General features: G+C 37.8%; 3 protein-coding genes across 5 annotated transcripts; 2 read left to right on the forward strand and 1 right to left on the reverse strand.

Annotated features, from left to right (window-relative positions):
- Positions 1–313: 313 nt before the first annotated feature.
- On the reverse strand, positions 314–3,343 carry osgep (O-sialoglycoprotein endopeptidase). The gene is made up of 12 exons (XM_079868597.1): positions 3,287–3,343; positions 2,773–2,892; positions 2,545–2,664; positions 2,291–2,466; positions 2,049–2,144; positions 1,866–1,915; positions 1,684–1,762; positions 1,509–1,574; positions 1,324–1,414; positions 1,149–1,224; positions 930–1,028; positions 314–694 (listed from the first exon to the last, which is right to left on the reverse strand). Exons 2-12 carry the CDS (start codon positions 2,885–2,887, stop codon positions 655–657), a joined length of 1,008 nt encoding a protein of 335 aa, XP_079724723.1. The 5' UTR covers positions 2,888–2,892; positions 3,287–3,343; the 3' UTR covers positions 314–654.
- Positions 3,344–3,511: 168 nt separating this feature from the next.
- On the forward strand, positions 3,512–8,128 carry apex1 (APEX nuclease (multifunctional DNA repair enzyme) 1). Of its 2 annotated transcripts, XM_079868589.1 has the most exons (6): positions 3,512–3,638; positions 3,832–3,870; positions 4,004–4,123; positions 4,204–4,367; positions 6,161–6,353; positions 7,319–8,128. In XM_079868589.1, the coding sequence occupies exons 2-6, from the start codon at positions 3,846–3,848 to the stop codon at positions 7,831–7,833; spliced, it is 1,017 nt and encodes a 338-aa protein (XP_079724715.1). In that variant the 5' UTR covers positions 3,512–3,638; positions 3,832–3,845; the 3' UTR covers positions 7,834–8,128. The 2 variants fall into 2 exon arrangements, with proteins under 2 accessions (XP_079724715.1, XP_079724716.1); XM_079868590.1 differs by lacking the exon at positions 3,832–3,870.
- Positions 8,129–9,029: 901 nt separating this feature from the next.
- Positions 9,030–19,619, forward strand: LOC307156872 (uncharacterized protein; the record flags this gene model as incomplete). Of its 2 annotated transcripts, none has more annotated exons than XM_079868568.1 (19): positions 9,030–9,340; positions 9,509–9,702; positions 9,810–9,908; positions 10,015–10,110; positions 10,212–10,322; positions 10,396–10,519; positions 10,925–11,341; positions 11,849–12,095; positions 13,616–13,794; positions 13,879–14,104; positions 14,557–14,699; positions 15,272–15,521; positions 15,683–15,801; positions 16,610–16,850; positions 16,964–17,070; positions 17,369–17,618; positions 17,785–17,891; positions 19,041–19,299; positions 19,409–19,619. In XM_079868568.1, exons 1-19 carry the CDS (start codon positions 9,313–9,315, stop codon positions 19,617–19,619), a joined length of 3,408 nt encoding a protein of 1,135 aa, XP_079724694.1. In that variant the 5' UTR covers positions 9,030–9,312. The 2 variants fall into 2 exon arrangements, with proteins under 2 accessions (XP_079724694.1, XP_079724693.1); XM_079868567.1 differs by having other exon boundaries at positions 9,031–9,340; positions 17,782–17,891.
- Positions 19,620–19,630: the final 11 nt, after the last annotated feature.

Below are 19,630 nucleotides of genomic sequence, written 5' to 3' on the forward strand. Positions count from 1 at the left end.
ACCCAATAGAACATCTGTGGGACATTATGTTTCGGTCCATTAGGTGCCGCCAGGTTGCTCCTCAGACTGTACAACAGCTCAGGGATGCCCTCACACAGATCTGGGAGGAAATGCCACAAGACACCATCCGTCGTCTCATTGGGAGCATGCCCCGACGTTGTCAAGCATGCATACAAGCTCGTGGGGGCCACACAAGATACTGAAAAGCATTTTGAGTTGCAGAAATTAAGTTTTTGAAAAAATGGACTAGCCTGCCACATCTTCATTTCACTCTGATTTTAGGGTGTCTACACAATTGAGCCCTCTGTAGGCTGAAAACTTTTATTTCCATTAAAAGACTTGGCATCCTTTTGTTCCTAAGACATTGCCCTGTCGTTATTTGTATAGATATCCAACTTCATATTGAGATCTGATGTATCTAATGTGGTTGTTTAAAGTGCTCCTTTAATTTTTGTGAGCAGTGTATAAGTACATAGTATGTACATGGTGAACAGGACTGTAAAAGAAAGTGCTAACACTTTTTCTGTCAATGATGTGAAACGAATGAATGAATATTGAATTATGGGATCATGGACTTTAATGAAAATAAAAAAAGATTACAACTTGACATTTAGTGCAAATTATATTGATAAGTAATCAGTTGCAGCAAAAACATCAGTCTCGCCATGTGACCTCTACTTCATCTGTTCTGTACCTGAAAATCACAATAGACTGTTAATGAATGATCACAGTCACAGTTAAACAAGAGAAACGACTGTTATCTCGGGTCTATATTTAATCTCAACATGCAATGGAAAAATCAGTAGCTTAATGACAAAATAGCACTGTTATCTTTTATGGGAAGCAAAAATGATGCACAAAGCAAAACGTTTTATCAACCGAATGCCTAGCTTCTGGATGATGTGATGGTTATTTGTGAAGCTGTTTACCTTTGTGTTATCCAGGAGTCTGACAGCTCTGTGACGTGACCCGAGCGGAACATTTCCCAACCGGCCTGTGCAATCATTGCTCCATTGTCTATACAAAAACTGAAGGCACGATATCACATGAAGAGATTTACAACCATGACACTGACTCAATGTAATGAGAACAAGCTATCATGAGTTCTTTCAGCAGTGACATCCCGAAAGAAGGCGATCCTTTCTCACCTCTCATCCGTGGCAAAGATTCGAGCACCTCTCTCCTTACACATGACCCCCATCATCTCCTGCAGACGCATGTTACCTACAAAAGAGCACGCATTCAGATGTTGACAAAACTGCAATGCAGAGACCCAGTCCTGCAACGAGACTAAACACACTGTATTTTATGTGTAGCTCTTACAGCCGACTCCACCGACGATCAGAACCTCCTGAGAGCCGCAGTGAGCCATGGCTCTTTCTGTGATCTCCACCAGCATAGCGAACAGAGTCTCCTGTCAATCGCATGCTATTTTTAGTCACTTCTCATAATCATAAATGAATGTGTGTCTTATTGGAAGCTTGAAGAGCATAGGTTCAAATACGCACTTGTAAGGAGAAACACAAATCCTCAGGTGTGCACTGACTTGTACTCAACATCTTGTGAGCAGCGTCCTGCATGTGAACAAATTATTGAGGGAAAAATGTTTTTTATTTATTTATAGAACTGCAAATAGAATTTAAAAAAAACAAAAGACATGTTTCTCCCAGCCATTCATCTCACCTCTATAAAAGACAAAATCCCAGAAAATGACACATCCATACCCTTCACCGTATATGGCAGCTCTATAAACTTGGTTCCCCTTAAGAATGCATACATACATTTACATAAATCAACCAAATGCTTTTACACAATTTAGATATTTAATGCTTGTACATGAACCATTAAAGTACATGGAAACTTACTTCTTTGCCATCTGTTCAATGTTGTATCCAGGGCTGGGATCATTTGATATCTGTGAATACAGGTAAAATCTTATAATTACACAAACCAAATCATCAAATATATTTTCCAATCCTCCTACAAGGTTATCAACCAAACAAACACAAGATTCTACATATGAGTTTTAAAGTTTATTAAGCACTGACCTTGATGACCCTGGCAAACCGGTCCAGGCAGTTTCCCACAGCAATGTCGATAGTTTCTCCAAATATTCTGTAACGTCGTTCAGAATATGCAATGACCTGAAGAGAATTGAAATGTAATTCTTTCAAGGAGTGAAATGAAGAAGGATACATGATATTGACTTGTCTGCACTTAGTATATTTTATATATTATAGTATATATTATACTAATTTTTGTTCAATGTGTAAGACTTTTCAATTCTTGCCTGAGTGTTTCCTCCGCTCACATATAGTACAGTGGGATTCTGGGCATTGGTGATCAAACGGCCCATTTCTATGTGCCCAATACAGTGGTTCACCCCCAGCAACGGCTTGCCCCACAACTGGGCGACTGTCCTGGCCACAACTGCCACTGTCACCAGAGGGGCCCCCATTCCTGGCCCTGTACAACAGAGATATTTGATGAGCGGAGTAGGGTGGAAAAGTGCACAGTATACTACAGATAAGTAAAACCATTCACCTTTAGTGTACGCCACACAGTCAATGTCTGCAGATTTCAGCCCAGCTTCATCAAGTGCCTCCTGGAGGACAGTGAGAATCACACTGCGATGGTGTTTGGCCGTCTCCCCAGGTAGGAACCCTGAGAAGATCATTAGAAAGCAATGATAAAATAGTACTAAGAAATAACGGTGGCACCTTTTTTTAGTTAAAGAGTTAAAGACTGACTGGTGAGGTCTGATGAGCTCACCTTGGCCAGGTGGGGTGATGTACGTGCGCCGGGGGTTTGACAGAACTTCCCCATCTCTGATGATACCCACACCGATCTTATTAGCACTGCCTTCGAATCCAATCACCACAGTCATGGTGTCTTATTTGAGAATAAAACAGGAATCATTTGATTAAAAAAAATACTACATTCCTTTTTCCCCCCTCAAAATTCAAGTCTTAATGTAAGTCTTACATCCATGTTGTGAATGTAATATTAAACGAACAGGTTTAAAATATACACTTAATTTTTTATTATATATATAGGTACTGCATTAACTGTATATTATATAAATGGAGTTTAATCAATTCTGCTGATGTCTGGCTGTCACGGAGCTCTGTGACGCATGCTGTTGGATAAAAGAGCCTGGTCAATAATAATATTGATTAAGATGCCGGGATTATCATGGTTTTGGTTAATTATACTAATGCATATACTAAAAATTATCATTTTGACTTGCTTAATCTCTTAATTTCCACATCTTCTTCACACTTACCACACACTCGTTGGCTGTAAGACCATAACAACAGTTAAAAGGGCTTTCACAATATGCCTGGGTGAAGTTGATGGGTATAAGTGGGATAATACATTTTTTTAAAGCTTTGTGAATGTATTTAAAATGTAAAAAATGCCAATTCCTTTCTAATGTGCTGAAAATAAATGTATTGTATTAATTGTTTTTTAAAAAACACTTATTTTAGTCAGGCAATATCTCGGACACCTCTTAATGGGGAAACGTGCGCCTCATCCACACTGCCGAAAGCTTCGTGCCCGTCCGTGTAGAGCAATTCATAGTCCTGCACAGACTGAGCTATCAGTGTAATCTCAACTAAAGATTAAAGTGTTAGGTAAGAAAGAGCTATCTGTATATAATGGAATGCAAATTTATATTTAATGATTTTTCAGCTCGATCAATGTGAAAATGTCCAAAATCTGAGCGTGATTGGTTCTTATTGTTTCATTCATTCAGGCCGCATTTTTTTTGGCCAACTTACGGACTGTTAAATCAATTTTCTAATTTATATTCGTTCGTTATTTCAGCACACTGCAAGCACATGCATTTTGGTCTATGCAGTTTTAGTAAGTTTTTTGATCGCTTTTATTCGAACTAATTAAGTTCTTCCGGTCTTTGTTGTTGACGGTTGCATGATAGCTTGCAGCGCACGTTTCACTGAACATTTACACATTCCATTGCGCATGTCCTCTCTTGTAGGTGTACGTGTGTGTGCCGTCAGTTTCTTTCGTGTGTGTGGTCTTAAAACAACTGTAAACATGCCCAAAAGAGCCAAGAAGAACGAGGAAGCTGTGGATGGGGAGACTGGCAATGGAACTGGTACAGTGTTTTAAAACCTATATAACAAAGCTGCCATCCTCACAGATTATAATCAGATAACATTAACCTTTCTGTCACAGCACCTGCAAAGAAAGAGAAAAAAGGGAAAGAGCCAGAGGCCCCGATTCTGTATGAAGATCCTCCAGATAAGATGACCAGTAAAGATGACCGTGCAGCCAACATGAAAATCACCTCCTGGAATGTGGATGGTCTGCGGGCATGGGTCAAAAAGAACGGCCTTGATGTAAGAGATCACATGCATTCATGCACTCAACATTTAAAGTGCCCCTATAATGCTCATTTTAAGGTTCATAATTTTGTTTTTGAGTCTCCTGCAATAAAATTCAAAAAGTCAAAAAGCACCTGAACTTTTTTTTGCTCAAGTTTTTTTTGTTGCTTTTTCCTCAAGGATTCAGTCTCTCTAAACCTCTCCTCTCTGAGAGTTCTCTCAAAGGAACTCTATTTTGATTGGTCAGATGACCGAGTATGGGGTCTCTGTGGAACAAAAGTGGGCGTTTCTAAATTTGTGGGTGTTTTCAAACTGGTGGTTGTTTATAAATCATGCAGTGAAAATGATGCCCTTCACCTGACCCCACCCTTAAACCCTACCCCCACTGTGACGTGGGCTAATCAGGGCTGCGTTCAGCCCCGACAAAACGTTGCACAACGTTTTTTAAACAGAAACGGTGATGCGTTGAACACACTGTTCTGATGACGCAAGAGTTGCAACTATGGCAGCTGAGAAGGCCATTCTTTGTGTTCTTTGTGAAGAATTTTCTGAGCCTGATGAAGTCGGTATAAATATGTGTTTAATACTACAAAATATGCCCGATGTTACAGTTACTGCACTTGCCGCCCAGAACAAAAGAGAACATCCCAATCGAGTGAAGGGATTGCTGAAACTGAAATGGAAGCACACATCTTACCTAATTCAGACTAAAACACATCTATTTAGCCTCACATACTGACTTTATTTGTAGTTCATACTGTTTTAATACCCTGTATTTTCTTTCTCATTTTTAGGAAAAGCACTTAATTACCATTGTTTATTTCTATACCAAATGTCATACACTTGCAATGAAGCTAAAAATATAAACAACTACATCATTATGTTGATATCCTATATTTTTACAATAAAACTTACGACAAACATGTCTTCTAATATCCTCAGTTGTTGCGTATACCGAGCTGCATCGAACACATTTGTAAATTACTTTCCTTGAACCCATTGTGCAAGTTCACTTTAATACCGCGTGCTTTATATACATGTTGCTGCTGATTGGACTGCAGTTCTGACACACCCACCAAACAGGAGAAAACGCATCTCAAACACCGGTGCACGCCGTTTCCAGGAAACATGACGTTCAACCCGGAAACCGTAGCAAAATGTTGCGCACCGTTTTGAACTTGAACGTGCCCCAGGTAACGTGGTCGAAAACACCCCTCTGTTTATGGCCTCGCCCACTGATCTGGTAACTCCTAGTACTGTCCTGCAGATACCTATACTTGGAGTGGCCAAGTCTGTTTTGATTGGTCTTCTGCTTACAGCACGTGTTGGAAACAAAACGCCCATTGCCATATCTGAATTTCAGCTCCAGAGCTTCCTCAGCACTTGATACACAGTGATACGAACAGTAACGATGGTTTCAGTTTTACCAAATCAATCTCATCCTTTTGAAGAGCATGAAAAGTGGATTTGCTTTTGCAGCGCAGAAAACAGCATCTTCTCGACATGTTGATAACACAAACAACACCACTTTTGGGAGACAATAACTCCATTTATCTGCACTTTGATCTTTGAAACTTTGCTGCGCTTTTATGTTCGCAAACAGCTTTATATCACACTACATGATAGGTAATATCCGAAAAAGTGTAAAAGGGGCACTTTTAACTCAATGGTTGTTTTACATGTTTATTATGGTCCTTCTTGAACACTCTAACCCATCTCTGTCTCTTTATGTAGCTTTTGTGTTAGTCTCTGTCAGATTACTAGGAATATGAACCATTTTCCACTCCTTTGTTGTTGTCTGCTTGCAGTGGGTACGTAAGGAGGACCCAGACGTGCTGTGTCTGCAGGAAACCAAGTGCGCTGAGAAAGCCCTGCCGTCTGATATCACTGAAATGCCCGAGTATCCACACAAGTATTGGGCTGGATCAGAGGATAAAGAGGGTTACAGCGGAGTGGCCATGCTCTGCAAGACCGAACCCCTCAGTGTCACCTATGGTATTGGTAAGTGTTACAAGGGATGTTATTCTTGTTAAAAAACTTCATATTATTATTTTTTTAGTAGTAATAAAGGGATAGTCCATCCAAAAATGTCAAACCTGTATGTATTTATTTTTTCTGGGTAACGTAAAAGATATTTTGAAGATATCTGGAATTCTGGATCTCTATGGGAACTGATACTGTTTTTTTTTTAAATGTCGTCTTTTGTGTTCAGCAGAAGAAAGAAATACATACAGGTTTGGAACAACTTGAGGGTGAATAAATGATCACAGAGTTGTAATTTTTGGGTGGATTATCCCTTTAAAGCTGCAGTCCGTAACTTTTGGCGCTCTAGCGGTTAATAAACAGAACTGCACGCGTCTTGCGGAAGAACATTGTAGCCGGAGCTACTTCTCTCTGTTTATGTCTATGACGAGTCATGCAGGTGCTGGGCTATTCCACAGTGGTACCAGTAGTCCCAATATAAACACTTATAATAGGTGTACCATAGTGATTCAGGATAAGATAAAAACACTGTTTGGAAAATGGATTCATAATGTACTCGCTTATTATATAAATTTTGTACATTTTGAACACAAAAAAAGTTACGGACTGCAGCTTTAAATACTAATTAATTTGTAGTACAATAATATTGTTGTGACAGTACTATATTTCTTTATTAGTTCAATTCTTATAATTTTAATAATATTATTATATTGTCAGATTGGATTGGAGAGAAACTGGTTTAACTTTTTTGTCCAGAGCTGATCACATGCCTGGTAACCCACATTTGTCTTTATGCTGTGTGATTTAAAAACATTTTCTTTTTTATTATTATTATTCATCAGTTGCTATTCTTTTCATGGAAAAACTATAAAAGTGTTATATAACTATTTGATGTTAAATATCATCAAATTTTTTACACTCTTGTCCAAAATCCAAATCTTGAGTTTTCTGTAAGCTTAATATCTCTTTCTGCTTGAAAACAGGTAAAGAGGAACATGATAAAGAGGGTCGGGTTATCACTGCTGAGTTCCCAACTTTCTTCCTGGTCACGGCGTATGTGCCCAATGCCAGCCGTGGTTTGGTGCGTCTGGATTACCGCAAGACCTGGGACGTGGATTTCCGGGCCTACCTGAGCAGCTTGGACCAGCGCAAGCCCCTGGTGCTGTGTGGCGATCTGAATGTGGCCCATCAAGAGATCGATCTTAAAAACCCCAAGGGTAACCGCAAGAACGCAGGCTTCACCCCAGAGGAGCGTGAGGGCTTCACGCAGCTTCTTGAGGCCGGTTTCACCGACAGTTTCCGGGAACTGTATCCGGAGCAAGCCAATGCCTACACCTTCTGGACCTACATGATGAACTGTCGAGCCAAAAACGTCGGCTGGCGTTTGGACTACTTTGTGCTGTCGACCGCATTGCTCCCGGGTCTGTGTGACAGCAAGATCCGAAACACGGCCATGGGAAGTGACCACTGTCCTATTACCCTGTATTTGGCTGTGTAGGTTTCTCAGGGCCACAACCATTCATTTCCATAAAGAGTTTAGTGCTTCATGCATATACACAGAAGGGTCTAGTCAGTCCTATTAGTTCTAGATTAGCATTTTCTTTCTAAATACCAAATACATGTCCAAATATAGGAATATGTGGGCTGCAGACGTATATTAAAGAAGTCATGGTTGGTTAATCAAATTGTCTTTTAGTTTTGCAGCTTTGGTTCAATATGCTGTTATTGCTCTCTTGAAATCAGATTGATTGTTTTGACACTAAAACGTTTTAGAAAAATTCCTGTTATCTAAATGACAACTCCCTGCCAAACTACTGTAATAAACATTGTCTCAGTGCTGTGATTATAACAAAATGTTTTGAAGCTTGTAAAATACCTTGACCTACAACGATGTATGATGTGATATAATGTTTTTTGGATTTTGTCTTTGGTGCTATTTTAACCTTTACAAGACTCCCAACTTAGTGAAGTTAGTTGTAGTTAAATCTTACATATATCACAAAGATTTGAAATAAAGTAGTTTATAAAAAAAGAATAAGTCTCTGATCTTAATTTTTTTATTTTTTGTTAAACCATATAATTCTAATTAAAGTCATTAACAAACATTGTACAACTGTAAATGAAACTGATTCATATTTATTATATAATATACATTTCATGCATTAACTGCCCATGTGTTAATATATAATGAGCAGTAGCTAAAAATGACATTAAAGTTATAATATTTTCTTTTAAAACAAATAGGGATCTACATCTACAACATTTATATTGTTGTCCAATCTTAATAAGTGCCATAATGGTAGATAATAATTTAATTATATTTACTTGATACTTAAACATCAGAGGGTTTTAAACTGCAGACTGCTGAATTATAAATTATATTACTCATGAACGTCAATTACGTAACGCTACGTTCGCCAATGGCAGGCGTTGACGTGTGGCTTATGAATATTAATAAGAACACGTGATCGAAACTCCAGGAAGGTTACCAAAGCAACGTTGGTATGACAAAATTAAGTATTCATGAGCTAAATCCATGGCCACATCCTTCATAATAAAAGCCCCTCAGTTTTTCCATTTTTAAAATATCAACATAAATCCAGAATGTTGCTGAAGTCCTTGTCCCAGACCAGTCTAGATGAAACCATATTAACAGTAAAAAGCATACAAAATAATCGCGAGTCGAAAGAATGGTTTGGAAGCTGGGTTTGTGAGATGGCCTGTTCAAAACTAGCATAATGTGGTTTTGCACCACCAGAGGGAGAACTCGAACTACACTGTAGACCAGACCAAAGCGGATTAGACCGGAATCTGTGTCGTTCAGTCCAGTGTTTTGAAACGAACGAAATGGTCAGGTGGAAAGCACATCGAAATTAAAAAGTATTCCGTTTTATAGCGCCTTTCTTCTAAATCATGTTACACTGCTTTTTAAAATATTAATTTCGAGATTGTTTAAAGTTGATTGAAGTTGTAAACAATGGAAGCTCTGTGGACAAAAATCGAAGGTGAGTAATTTCTTATCCTATGTCTTTTTGGAATAGATTATAATTATTTATTTTAAAATGGCAATGCAATTATAAGATAGGCTAATTTAAATCCAGACTATCAAGTCAAAAAAGGTTCCTAATGGTCTTGTTTTTTTTATTTTTATTTTTTTTATTTTTTTTTATCAGACCCTCTTTCATTGATTAGCTTCATGGTTCCACCCTTGAGGTTACTGTCTGCAGCCATGTGGCAGGTGACAGAACAGAGACAGGTGAAGCACTATAGGATGCTGGAGGAGTTTGTAATCATGGTGACAGAGACTGTGCCAGAGCTTCTAAATGACCATCAAAGAGCTCAGCTTATACTTGGATTAAGAGCAAGGGTACGAAATGTCACAGTACACAAAAACAGATAACATTTAGGATCCAACATGTAAAAGATGAATAGCTTTTCATTTGGTTCCTGTACTGTATCTGTTATTTTGCACAGCGTCTTCTGGAGCTATGTCGTGGTCAACATCAGGTCGACCTGGAAGAAATTCAGCTTCACATAGATCGAATCCGTGCTCCTTGTGTCAACAGTGATGAGGTCAGTGAGGTCAAATCATCCACATCTGGAGGTTGTTGACAACGCATGTTGTCTGCTTGAAACATCACGGTTGTGCTTAGATTAAAATTCAAGCATATTTCTGCAGGTTGTTGATGAAGACATGGAGGAATCTGAGGCTTGCTTCTCGGACCTCATTCGGACCCTTATCAGCAACCCCGAAGAGAGGGAGCATTTCTTCCAGGTTACAAACACATAAACACGGTCACACAACTCACTTGGTTTTTGCTGTTTTTCTTCCCGTGCCATGAAATAATTTTTTTCCCAACCCATTGCAATTAATAGAACACTTTCCCTGATGAATACGGACCCAAGTTTGACAAAACCCTACAAGAACTTATGGAAGACTTCCTCCTACAGCTGGACCGGATGATTTCAGTCCCAGACCTTTCACAGGTACATCAAGAAACATCAGTAAAGATGCTCACTGTGTTATTTCTCTTACCGTTGGTTTGATTTTGTTCCTCAGACGGTCTCTTGGCTCAGGGCCTGTCCATCTGTTCTGGAGGAATGCATTCATTCAGTTTTGGTCCCAAAGCAAATAAAGACCCTGCTTGAACGGCACAGAGCTAATGGAAATCTTCAGGACAATGGTAGAAGTTTTTACGTTAAACAATGTCATATCTATGTGAAAGATTTTATCAGATGCATTTGCATTATGTGAATGCAAGAAACAACTTTGACGGTTTCAGTCAGTTGCATCTGTGTTTGCAGTTGTAAATCAAATGGCTTATGCAGTTAAAATGACAATAGAACAGTTTCACCAATGAAACCGGAATTACAAAAGGACAGTTTCATTAAGGTGACGGTAACTAAACTTTAAAAACTCCATAAAAAATGCAACAAAGCACTTAATTTGAACATTTATGTATTCTGCCCTACTACTTTCAGTTAATTACTTCCCCAGAAGCATTTTTGTTCAGTTTTCTTACTTATGTATCATGTCCACCCGACACCTGGATTTTTAATTTGAGGTTTAATTTGTCTCTTTGTTGCAGCTCATAACAGCTTTACATTTTCATCTCAATCTCTCCCTCCGCTGGTTCGAGTCGTCATATCCAGCGATCACACAGAATCTGGCGACCCGTCTGAATCGGGAGCCGATTTAGATGGTCGAGACAAAGATGATTGCCACACTGATCTGGATACGCCCAGCTGCAAATCTAAAAAGAGAAAATTCAAAATAGATACAGAGGAGAGAGAAGATGAAGAGGATGATGATGATCAAAACTGGCCAATCATGGGTGCCCTATCTATAGAAAAGAGGAACAGTTATGATGACAGCTCTATTGGTGAAGAGCTGAATCAGACACACACCAAAAGAAACTCGAAAAAATCCTCTAAAAGGAAAAGAGACGACAGTGGAGAAGTGTCCAGAGAGTTCACATTTATCAATCATTTGGGGGCATACACAGGTCAGTTCATTTTAAAGAGGACCTGTTATGCTTTCTCATGCTTTCAACTTTCTTTAGTGTGTAACGTTGCTGTTTGAGCATGAAAAATGTCTGCAAAGTTACAAATTCACTCCAAAGGGAGGAGTTCTATATATCAGTGCACACTGTTTCTGAACTAAGCAGAGTGTTACTGACAGACTGGGAAGAGAGGAGCTGCAACAATGTCAAATATGTAAAAAATAGGGTGTTTTTTTTTTAACATTCAAGCATGAAAACCTCCTTGCTTGAAAATGTTTCAAATAGTAGAGCCCAAAAAACAAAATCAAGACTTTGTAAAAGGGCATAATAGACTTAAATCTAAGTTTTCATTTATTAGTGGTGCATGCTAAGGCTTCATGCAAAGTATTACACTTTAGTTTCTACCCATAACACCTTAGCATCATGAAGATGACTTTGGCACTGCTAAAAATCTAGTTCAATAATGATAATATGAGCAACTGAGCTGATTTACATGCTTTATTTACCCAGAAGAGTCTTCGTACCAGACCTCTGATGCTTCAAAAGTTCCTTGGTCAGAGGAAGAAACGTTCTGCCTCATTGACATATGGGGGAAAGACAGCGTCCAGCGGAGTCTAAAAGACTGTGCCCGCAACCGACACATTTTTAACCTCATCTCTAAGAAGATGTTCGAGAGAGGGTTTACCAGAACAGCAGAGCAGTGTCACACCAGGATAAAGCGCTTAAAAATGAGCTTTCGACAATGCCATGAAAACATGTGAGTAAATTCAGAAAGTGTTATTTTAGGTTTTGTTTTAGTTATGTTATAGTTTATTAATGTAACTAGCTTTTATTTTTATATTTTTAGTTTTCATGTTAATTTTACTTACATTTTTAGGTTTTATGTATTTCTAGTAAATAATGTTAGTGCTTATACTGAAACTTTCAGTTTATTATCAAGGCAATATTTCTAATTTTCCTTTAGTTTTTTAGCTAATTTTTATATTTTGTTTCATTTCAATTAAAATAAATGTTTTATTTAATGATAAAAACCCTGATTTGAAGTTAACATGAAATCAAAATAGCCTCTGTTTCCTACGTTAATGAATGTTTTAGGTTTTATTGTTATTATTGTGAATGTTATTTAATGTTGACTTTTGCAACAAATAACTTTGTGTATAGTTAAAAAATAAGAAAAAAAATCTTTTTACATAAGACATAGACATGACATTCACTACACTTTAAAAGTTTGGGGTCCATCAGAATATATATATATATATTTAAGAAATTAAATCTTTTACCTTTCAGTAAAGAAACATTTCATAATGTTACAAAAATTCTATTTCAAATAAATTTTGTTTTTTAGAACTTTTTATTAATCAAAGGATCCTGAAAAAATATATCACTGTTTCCATAAAAATATGAGGCCACAACTGTTTTTAACATTTATCATAAGAAATGTTTCTTAAAGCTACACTGTGTAATTTTTTAAGTTGATTCGGTTACACTTTATTTTAAGGTGTCATTGTTACAGTGTAATTATAGATTTAAGTACTGAGTAATATTAATTAACTACATGTACTTACTATAGGGTTAGGGTCAGATTAGGATTTGGTTGAGGGCTATTTGCATGTAATTATGCATAATTTACTGTTATTACTATGGTAAGTACATGTAACATATGTAACAAAGACACTGTAAAATAAAGTGTTACCGTTAATTCTTAGCAAAAAACACTTTGTTCTTTCAAAATGATATGTGCTCATTAATTTGTAATTACTTCTACCAACTAATCAAGTATTCTCGTAAGCGTAGAATCTGCCATTTAGAATACATACGAGCGAGTCGCTCGAATGGCGCTAGCCATGTTGCGCCTCCATCTTGAAAATACATTAGCCAAAGAGGGACATACCTGGAAATTCAAGCTTCGCCTTTTGCGTTTTTACACTCAGTGGCACCGTGGCGAATGCGAGGGGGAGATTACTCGCGACATGTGACACTGAAGACTGTTAATGAAATAATGTTGCTGAAAATTCAGCTTTGCATCACAGGAATAAATTACATTTTAAAATACATTCAAATAGAAAACATTTCTTTTAAATTGTAATGATATTTCACAATATTAAAATGTTTACTGTTTTTTTTTTTTTTATCAAATAAATGCAACCCTACTGACCCCAAACGTTTAAACCGTAGTGTATATAAATCTTTGAAATGTAAGAAACCTTTAAAACTGAATTCTGATTTTTTTTTCTTTTCTTTGATTATAACTGAACTGAATCTGTGTTTGTTTGGCAGTGTGAGAGGAGAAAGACCGGAATGGAAGTTCTATAATGTTCTGGAGAAAATTCTCTGCCGTAAAGACTCTACAGAACAGGAAGAAAGTATTAATGATGTCACCATTCCAGAAGAATCCTCAGGACAGCAGGCAGAAGACGACACTGATTGGGATGTTCTTGGTCATGTCGGACTAGAGGGTACTCAAATGTTCTGCGCATAATATATGACCTATATTAGACTTGCTGTATTATTGATCAAAGTTTCACTTACACCCTCTCAAGGCACCAGGAATATCCCATGGACAGACCTGGAGACGCAAACCCTCATCAGGATCTGGGGAGAAGACAAAACCCAGCGGGAGCTGCGAGGGGTTCTCCAGAACGGACACATCTTTGCCATGATCTCCAAAAAGATGGCCGCTCACGGTTACGTCCGAACAGCAGAGCAATGTCAGAGTAGGGTGAAAAGACTGAAGCTGTGCTTCAAACAGTCTCACGAGAGTAAACAGTGAGTGCTTTAGCATCTTCGACATCATTGTTAAAGGGATAGTTCACCCCAAAATGAAAATTCTTTCATTAATTACTTACCCTCATGTCGTTCCAAAGTCTATAAAAGCCTAAATTCAATCTGTTCATCATATGGATCGATCGAGTCTCATCAGAAAATTTGGACTAAACCGCTTAATTCATATGGATTAGTGTTATGATCTCTTTATAAGCATCAAAGTGTCAGTTGCGCAGCTATCAATGGAGGGACAGAAAGCTCTCAGATTTAATCAAAAATGGGTTTGGAATGACATGAGGGTGAGTAATTAATGACAGCAACCCTTTAACAAATTCCTGATAGAGGAAAAGCAAAACTCAGCTGACGAGAGAATCTTGTGAATATAATTGAATTTACAGAGCACTGTTGTATTATTTTAAATGACTGAAAGTGCTGTTCTTTAATTCTTTTTGCAGCACCGAGGGCAAAGAGCAAGTTGAATTTAAATTCTATAAACAGATGGAGAGAATTATGGCTAATGAAGAGTCATGCTCATCACAGATCAAAAAGGAGGAATCTACGGACATCGAATACCAGGTGTACAAATACCAGGAAATAGGTATCTGTTCGTTCCTGTTACTCTCCTGTAGACTATTGTTTTGTAATACACTGCTGTTTGTGTTCTGTTAATGTTTGAGGTCAGTAAGAATTTTTTGGAAAGAATTATTTATTTTTTCCAGCAAGGACACATTAAATCAAATGTGACAGTAAAGATATTTTATATTACAAATAAAGGCTGTTCTTTTGATCTGTTCATCAAATAATACTGAATAAATGTATCACGGCAACCATCACAGAAATAAATTACATTTTAAAATATATTCAAATAGAAAACATTTAATTTAAATTGTAATAATATTTCACAATTTTACTGTATTTTTTTTATCAATTAAATGCAGCCTTGGTGAGCATAAGACACTTTTCCCATAAACATTAAAAAAATCACATGGACCCTAAAAGTTTGAATGGTATTGTACTTATGTTCAACACAAAGAAGACATCCTGCTTGATTTGATGATCTAGCCATTTCAGTTTGCATAGATGGGGATTTATAAATTTTTAAGCTTGATATAATAGTCAAAAAATGTCTAATACATGTGTGTCATGTCCTCCTATGATCACCCAACACAGAAACCACAATGAACTGCATGGATGATAGAAAGAAGGTCGCCTGGTCCGATGCAGAGACGCTGATTCTCCTCCAGTTATGGGGAAATGAACAGGTCCAGCAGAACCTTCAGCGTTGCCCTCACAACGGCCCCATCTACACAGAGATCTCTGAGAAGCTGAACGCTCACGGATACCTGCGCTCCGCTGAGCAGTGCCATACCAGAATCAAACGACTCAAAATCAGCTACAGGCAGTGCAGGGACAGCATCAGGTCAGTGGCAGACCGTATTCAAGAGACATTTATGTTTTCAGCACCAAATAAGAGAGCAATCACATTAGCACATTATTTGTGAATATGGCCTGAGCACTAAATATCATTTTTAATGGAATGTGCATATAATTTCAGTGTGTGTGTGTTTTTTTTCTGTGCAGTTCACCTGAAGCTGAACGTGTAGAATTTAAGTTCTATGACCTGATGGAACACATTTTCCAAAAGAATGCTTCATCAAAAGTGTCAGGAGATAATGAACCCAACATTGACATGAAATCAGGTACTTTTATTAAAGGGGTCCTATAATGCTTTTTTACATGTTCAACCTTCTTTAGTGTGTAATGTTGCTGTTTGAGCATGGAAAAGGTCTGCAAAGTTACAAAGCGAATAATCACTCCAAAGGGAGTTCTTCTCTATATCAGTGCGCACTGTTTCTGAACTCCCTGAAACGCCTCGATTGGACTCTTGAGTTTTCTTCCAGGAACAAACACATCACAATATTCCTCATTTAAATAATTCCCGCCCAAGGCATACGCAGAAAAAAGGGGCTGAGCCTAGTTGAGTTAGTTAGTAGTGAGTTGAAACTTGCAGTTATGGTAAGGGGCGGGACATTTCCCCAACACGCTTGAAGCGATTGACCAATCATAACACACTGGTCCAGCTGACCAATCAGAGCACATTGCGATTTTCAGAAGGAGGGGCTTCATAGAGACAGGAACTAAACAGAGCGTTACTGACAGACCTGGAAGAGAGGTGCTGCAACAATGGCAAATATGGGGAAAATAATGTGTTTTTTTTAACATTCAAGCTTGAAATCCTATTTTAGTAGAACCCAAAAACAAAATCAAGACTTTGTAAAAGGGCATAATAGTACCTCTGTAAACATCTATGTGCCAGATATGAAATGTGTATTATTTTATTTCTTGATAAGTGAATTTGATATGTGTAATTTTATAACATAATACATAGAATTAAGGGTTTATATTATGGTATATTTGTTTTTGCTAGATACCCCAAAATGATTTTGTATAATACCTAATACCCATTTCTAATAATCCAGTTGAAAATAACTTGTTTCTTTCTGTCAGAAACCTGCAACAGGGTGGACCAGACAGCATCCTGGTCAGACTCTGAAACTGTGGCTCTAATAGACATTTGGGCGGAAGATGAGGTGCAGGAAGCCCTGAGAGGATCCGTCCATAACGGTCACGTGTTTGCTGATATAGCAGAGAAACTGAACAGTCAGGGATTCTTCAAAACACCAGAGCAATGCAGATGGAAGATCAAGAACCTGACAAAGAATTTCCGACAGTGTTACGAAAGGAAAAAGTGAGTTTGGCTTTATTTTTGCTTGTTGACTTTGAAAATGAAATGGATGAAAAGTTAAAGTGTTTTTTTTTTATCTGAGGTTTAATAATGTCCTCCATATTGTTCTCATCTAGATGTGGCATAGAGAATATAGATTGTAAATACTATGATAAACTGGAGCAGGTTCTGGGTGATGAGGCCTTTTCCATGGATGTCTTTGATGAACATGATCAGGATGCAGGTTTGTGACTTTGAAGGTTGTGTGTCCGTTCGTTCACTCATTCACTCACGGTTTTTTTTTATTTTATTTTTTTACCTTAGATGTATTTAAACCAATTGTAGGAGACTCCAAAACAAAATAAGTAACCTTTAAAATAGCGCAGTAGGTTATAATTGATTTCTACATTTTTGTTTTCCCTCTATCTTGAAAATACTGTCACAATGAAAAATATTTAATAGGCTTAATTTTCTTTAAGCAAAATGTTATTTCTTATTTCTCTCTTTTGACCTAAACTCTTCATCCACTCGTTCTTCCTCAGAATACCAGCAGGCAGCCATGGTAGCCGTATCTGAATCAGGCAGGAAGATGACCTGGTCCGACCGGGAGACGCAGGCCCTGCTGGATATCTGGGGTGATGACCGTGTGCAACACAGCCTCATGTCCTGCCCGAAAAACAGGCACATATACAGATATATTTCAAAGAGAATGATGACACTGGGTTTCAACAGAACGGGTGTCCAATGCCACTCGCGTGTAAAAAGACTCAAGTCTCAGTTTTACTACGATGGGTGAGTGAGTTGAAGTCTGTGATGACTAGTTCTTAAAGGTTATGTTCAGAATTCAATAGTTGTGTCCTGTTTACTGCACAGCATAAATGCATAGTGTGTGCTATTGTGAACATAGAGGTATACTATTTTCAATACTGTTTCTACTTTTTAATGTGTTTTTCAGCAGGGAGGAGTGTAAATTCTATGATCAACTGGAGCAGATTATTTTAAAGGACAGAACATCTGATGACCAGGACATCAGTGAGCTGGAATCCATAACTGATTCTGATTCAGGTATCAGTCTGAAAATTGGTCATGCAAATTATTTTCTTTTCTTTTTTTAATCTAATAAATCTAAATATAGGCCACATCTACATTAATCCAGATACATTTGAAAACTTTTTAGTTTCAAAATGCTTTGTCCACACTAGTGTTTTCCAAAAGTTTCTTGTCCAAGCTGAAATGTTGGAAAAAGCTTAAAGGGGCTATATGTCAGAATTTCCATGTATTAATCACTATTTTTTATTGCTAATGTGTGAACACCAGAATATTTTGTTGTATAAAAATCTGAACATGCAATATATCAAAAGAAAGAACAGAGTCTCTGCTTTTAAACAGTGTGTAAAATGTGTTTTATTCTAGCTTTTTATCCACACTTGAATGTGGGTAAGTTTCATATAAAAGCAACATTTTGAGCAAAAAGCTAAGAAAAACACTTATTTTGATTTTTTTTTTTTTTCAAAGACTATGTCCGGATCAGATTCAGAACGATGATCAAAACATAAATTGGGTAGATCTCATATATCAACACCCCCAAAGCTTGCACAGTCCTATAACACTTCCTGGGTCGACATTTCATTCTGTTTTAATTTATATGCTGTTTAATGTTGATGATAGCGTTATTTTGCATATACATTTGCTTACATATGCTATCGTTTGTTTCTGCTTCTTCTTCACATGTCTTTTGATCTGGAGATTTAGTACTCTTTCAGAAGATCTGTAATCGCGCCCCCTATCGTATAACAGTGAAAACAATGCAACACGGAAAGCCGAAAAATTACATCAATGGTGGGGAAGCGTTGTCTCACAAATTACGGAAATTTCCATCAATGGTGGGGAAAGAGTGAACATTTATTTTTAGCACATAGCAGGCATACTAGTATAAACGTGTCATCGTACCTCCATTTTCACAGTCAACACAGAAAAGGCATTTTGAAATGTATCCAGTTTGGCGAGCATCTTTAAAATGCCTTGGCCGCGATCTCAGTGTGGATGGAAGGTACAAGATGCGTTTTCAAATGTATCCGGATTAATGTAGATGTAGCCATAGTCTCCCTTTCTAACTGGGATCTCTATATAAGTTCTTCTTGACATCAAAAAGTTTGAATATAATTTGTGAAGATCTGTAATTTGTAGACCTGTGAAATGTGTTTGCGTGTCCAGACTCTTTAGCTCTCTCCAAACCTCCGACTGTGGAAGGGCCGAAGCTGGCATGGGGTGACAGTGAGACACACACACTTATATCCATCTGGGGGAGCGACCCTATCCAGGAGAGGCTGAAAGGTTGCGTCAAACGCAAACCTGTTTTCCAGCAGATCGCACTGGTCATGGCCGAGAAGGGCTACAGCAGGACAGACGAACAGTGTCGCTCCAGGATTAAAAGACTGAAGGCCAGTTACCGCCAGTGTCTTGATAATTACAGGTAGATACAACAACTTTGACCTCAAAAATGGAATATTAAAATATACTAATTAAATGTAAGAATTACGTATATATATATATATATATATTTTTATTTTCTCAACCCATAGAAATGAAGGGGAGCAGGTGGAGTGGAAGTTCTTCAAGCAGCTAAATAAAATATTTGAGAAGTACCCTCTAGATGAGACTGAAACCACCACGGCTCAGGAGCCAGAGACAGTTGGGAGAAAAAACCCTAGCAGGTCTGCAAAAGCCCAGAGCTCAGGTGATTCTGAACTGCAAAAATGTCCTGATTTGATCCTAAAGGAACAGCAAAAATAATGTGCACACAG

The sequence above is a fragment of the Squalius cephalus genome (genome assembly GCF_949319135.1).
Source record: "Squalius cephalus genome assembly, chromosome: 4".
NCBI classification, from domain to species: Eukaryota; Metazoa; Chordata; class Actinopteri; order Cypriniformes; family Leuciscidae; genus Squalius; species Squalius cephalus.

Excerpts from the sequence above, each read along its gene's own strand:
- osgep (XM_079868597.1), bottom strand. The coding sequence starts at position 2,887 with ATGACTGTGGTGATTGGATTCGAAGGCAGTGCTAATAAGATCGGTGTG. Across the intron at positions 1,916-2,048 it reads GGTTTGCCAGGGTCATCAAG|ATATCAAATGATCCCAGCCC; the intron begins GTCAGTGCTTAA and ends CTGTATTCACAG. Across the intron at positions 1,225-1,323 it reads GATCGTCGGTGGAGTCGGCT|GTAACATGCGTCTGCAGGAG; the intron begins GTAAGAGCTACA and ends GCTCTTTTGTAG.
- apex1 (XM_079868589.1), top strand. The coding sequence starts at position 3,846 with ATGCATTTTGGTCTATGCAGTTTTA. Across the intron at positions 3,871-4,003 it reads TTTTGGTCTATGCAGTTTTA|GTGTACGTGTGTGTGCCGTC; the intron begins GTAAGTTTTTTG and ends CCTCTCTTGTAG. Across the intron at positions 6,354-7,318 it reads CAGTGTCACCTATGGTATTG|GTAAAGAGGAACATGATAAA; the intron begins GTAAGTGTTACA and ends GCTTGAAAACAG.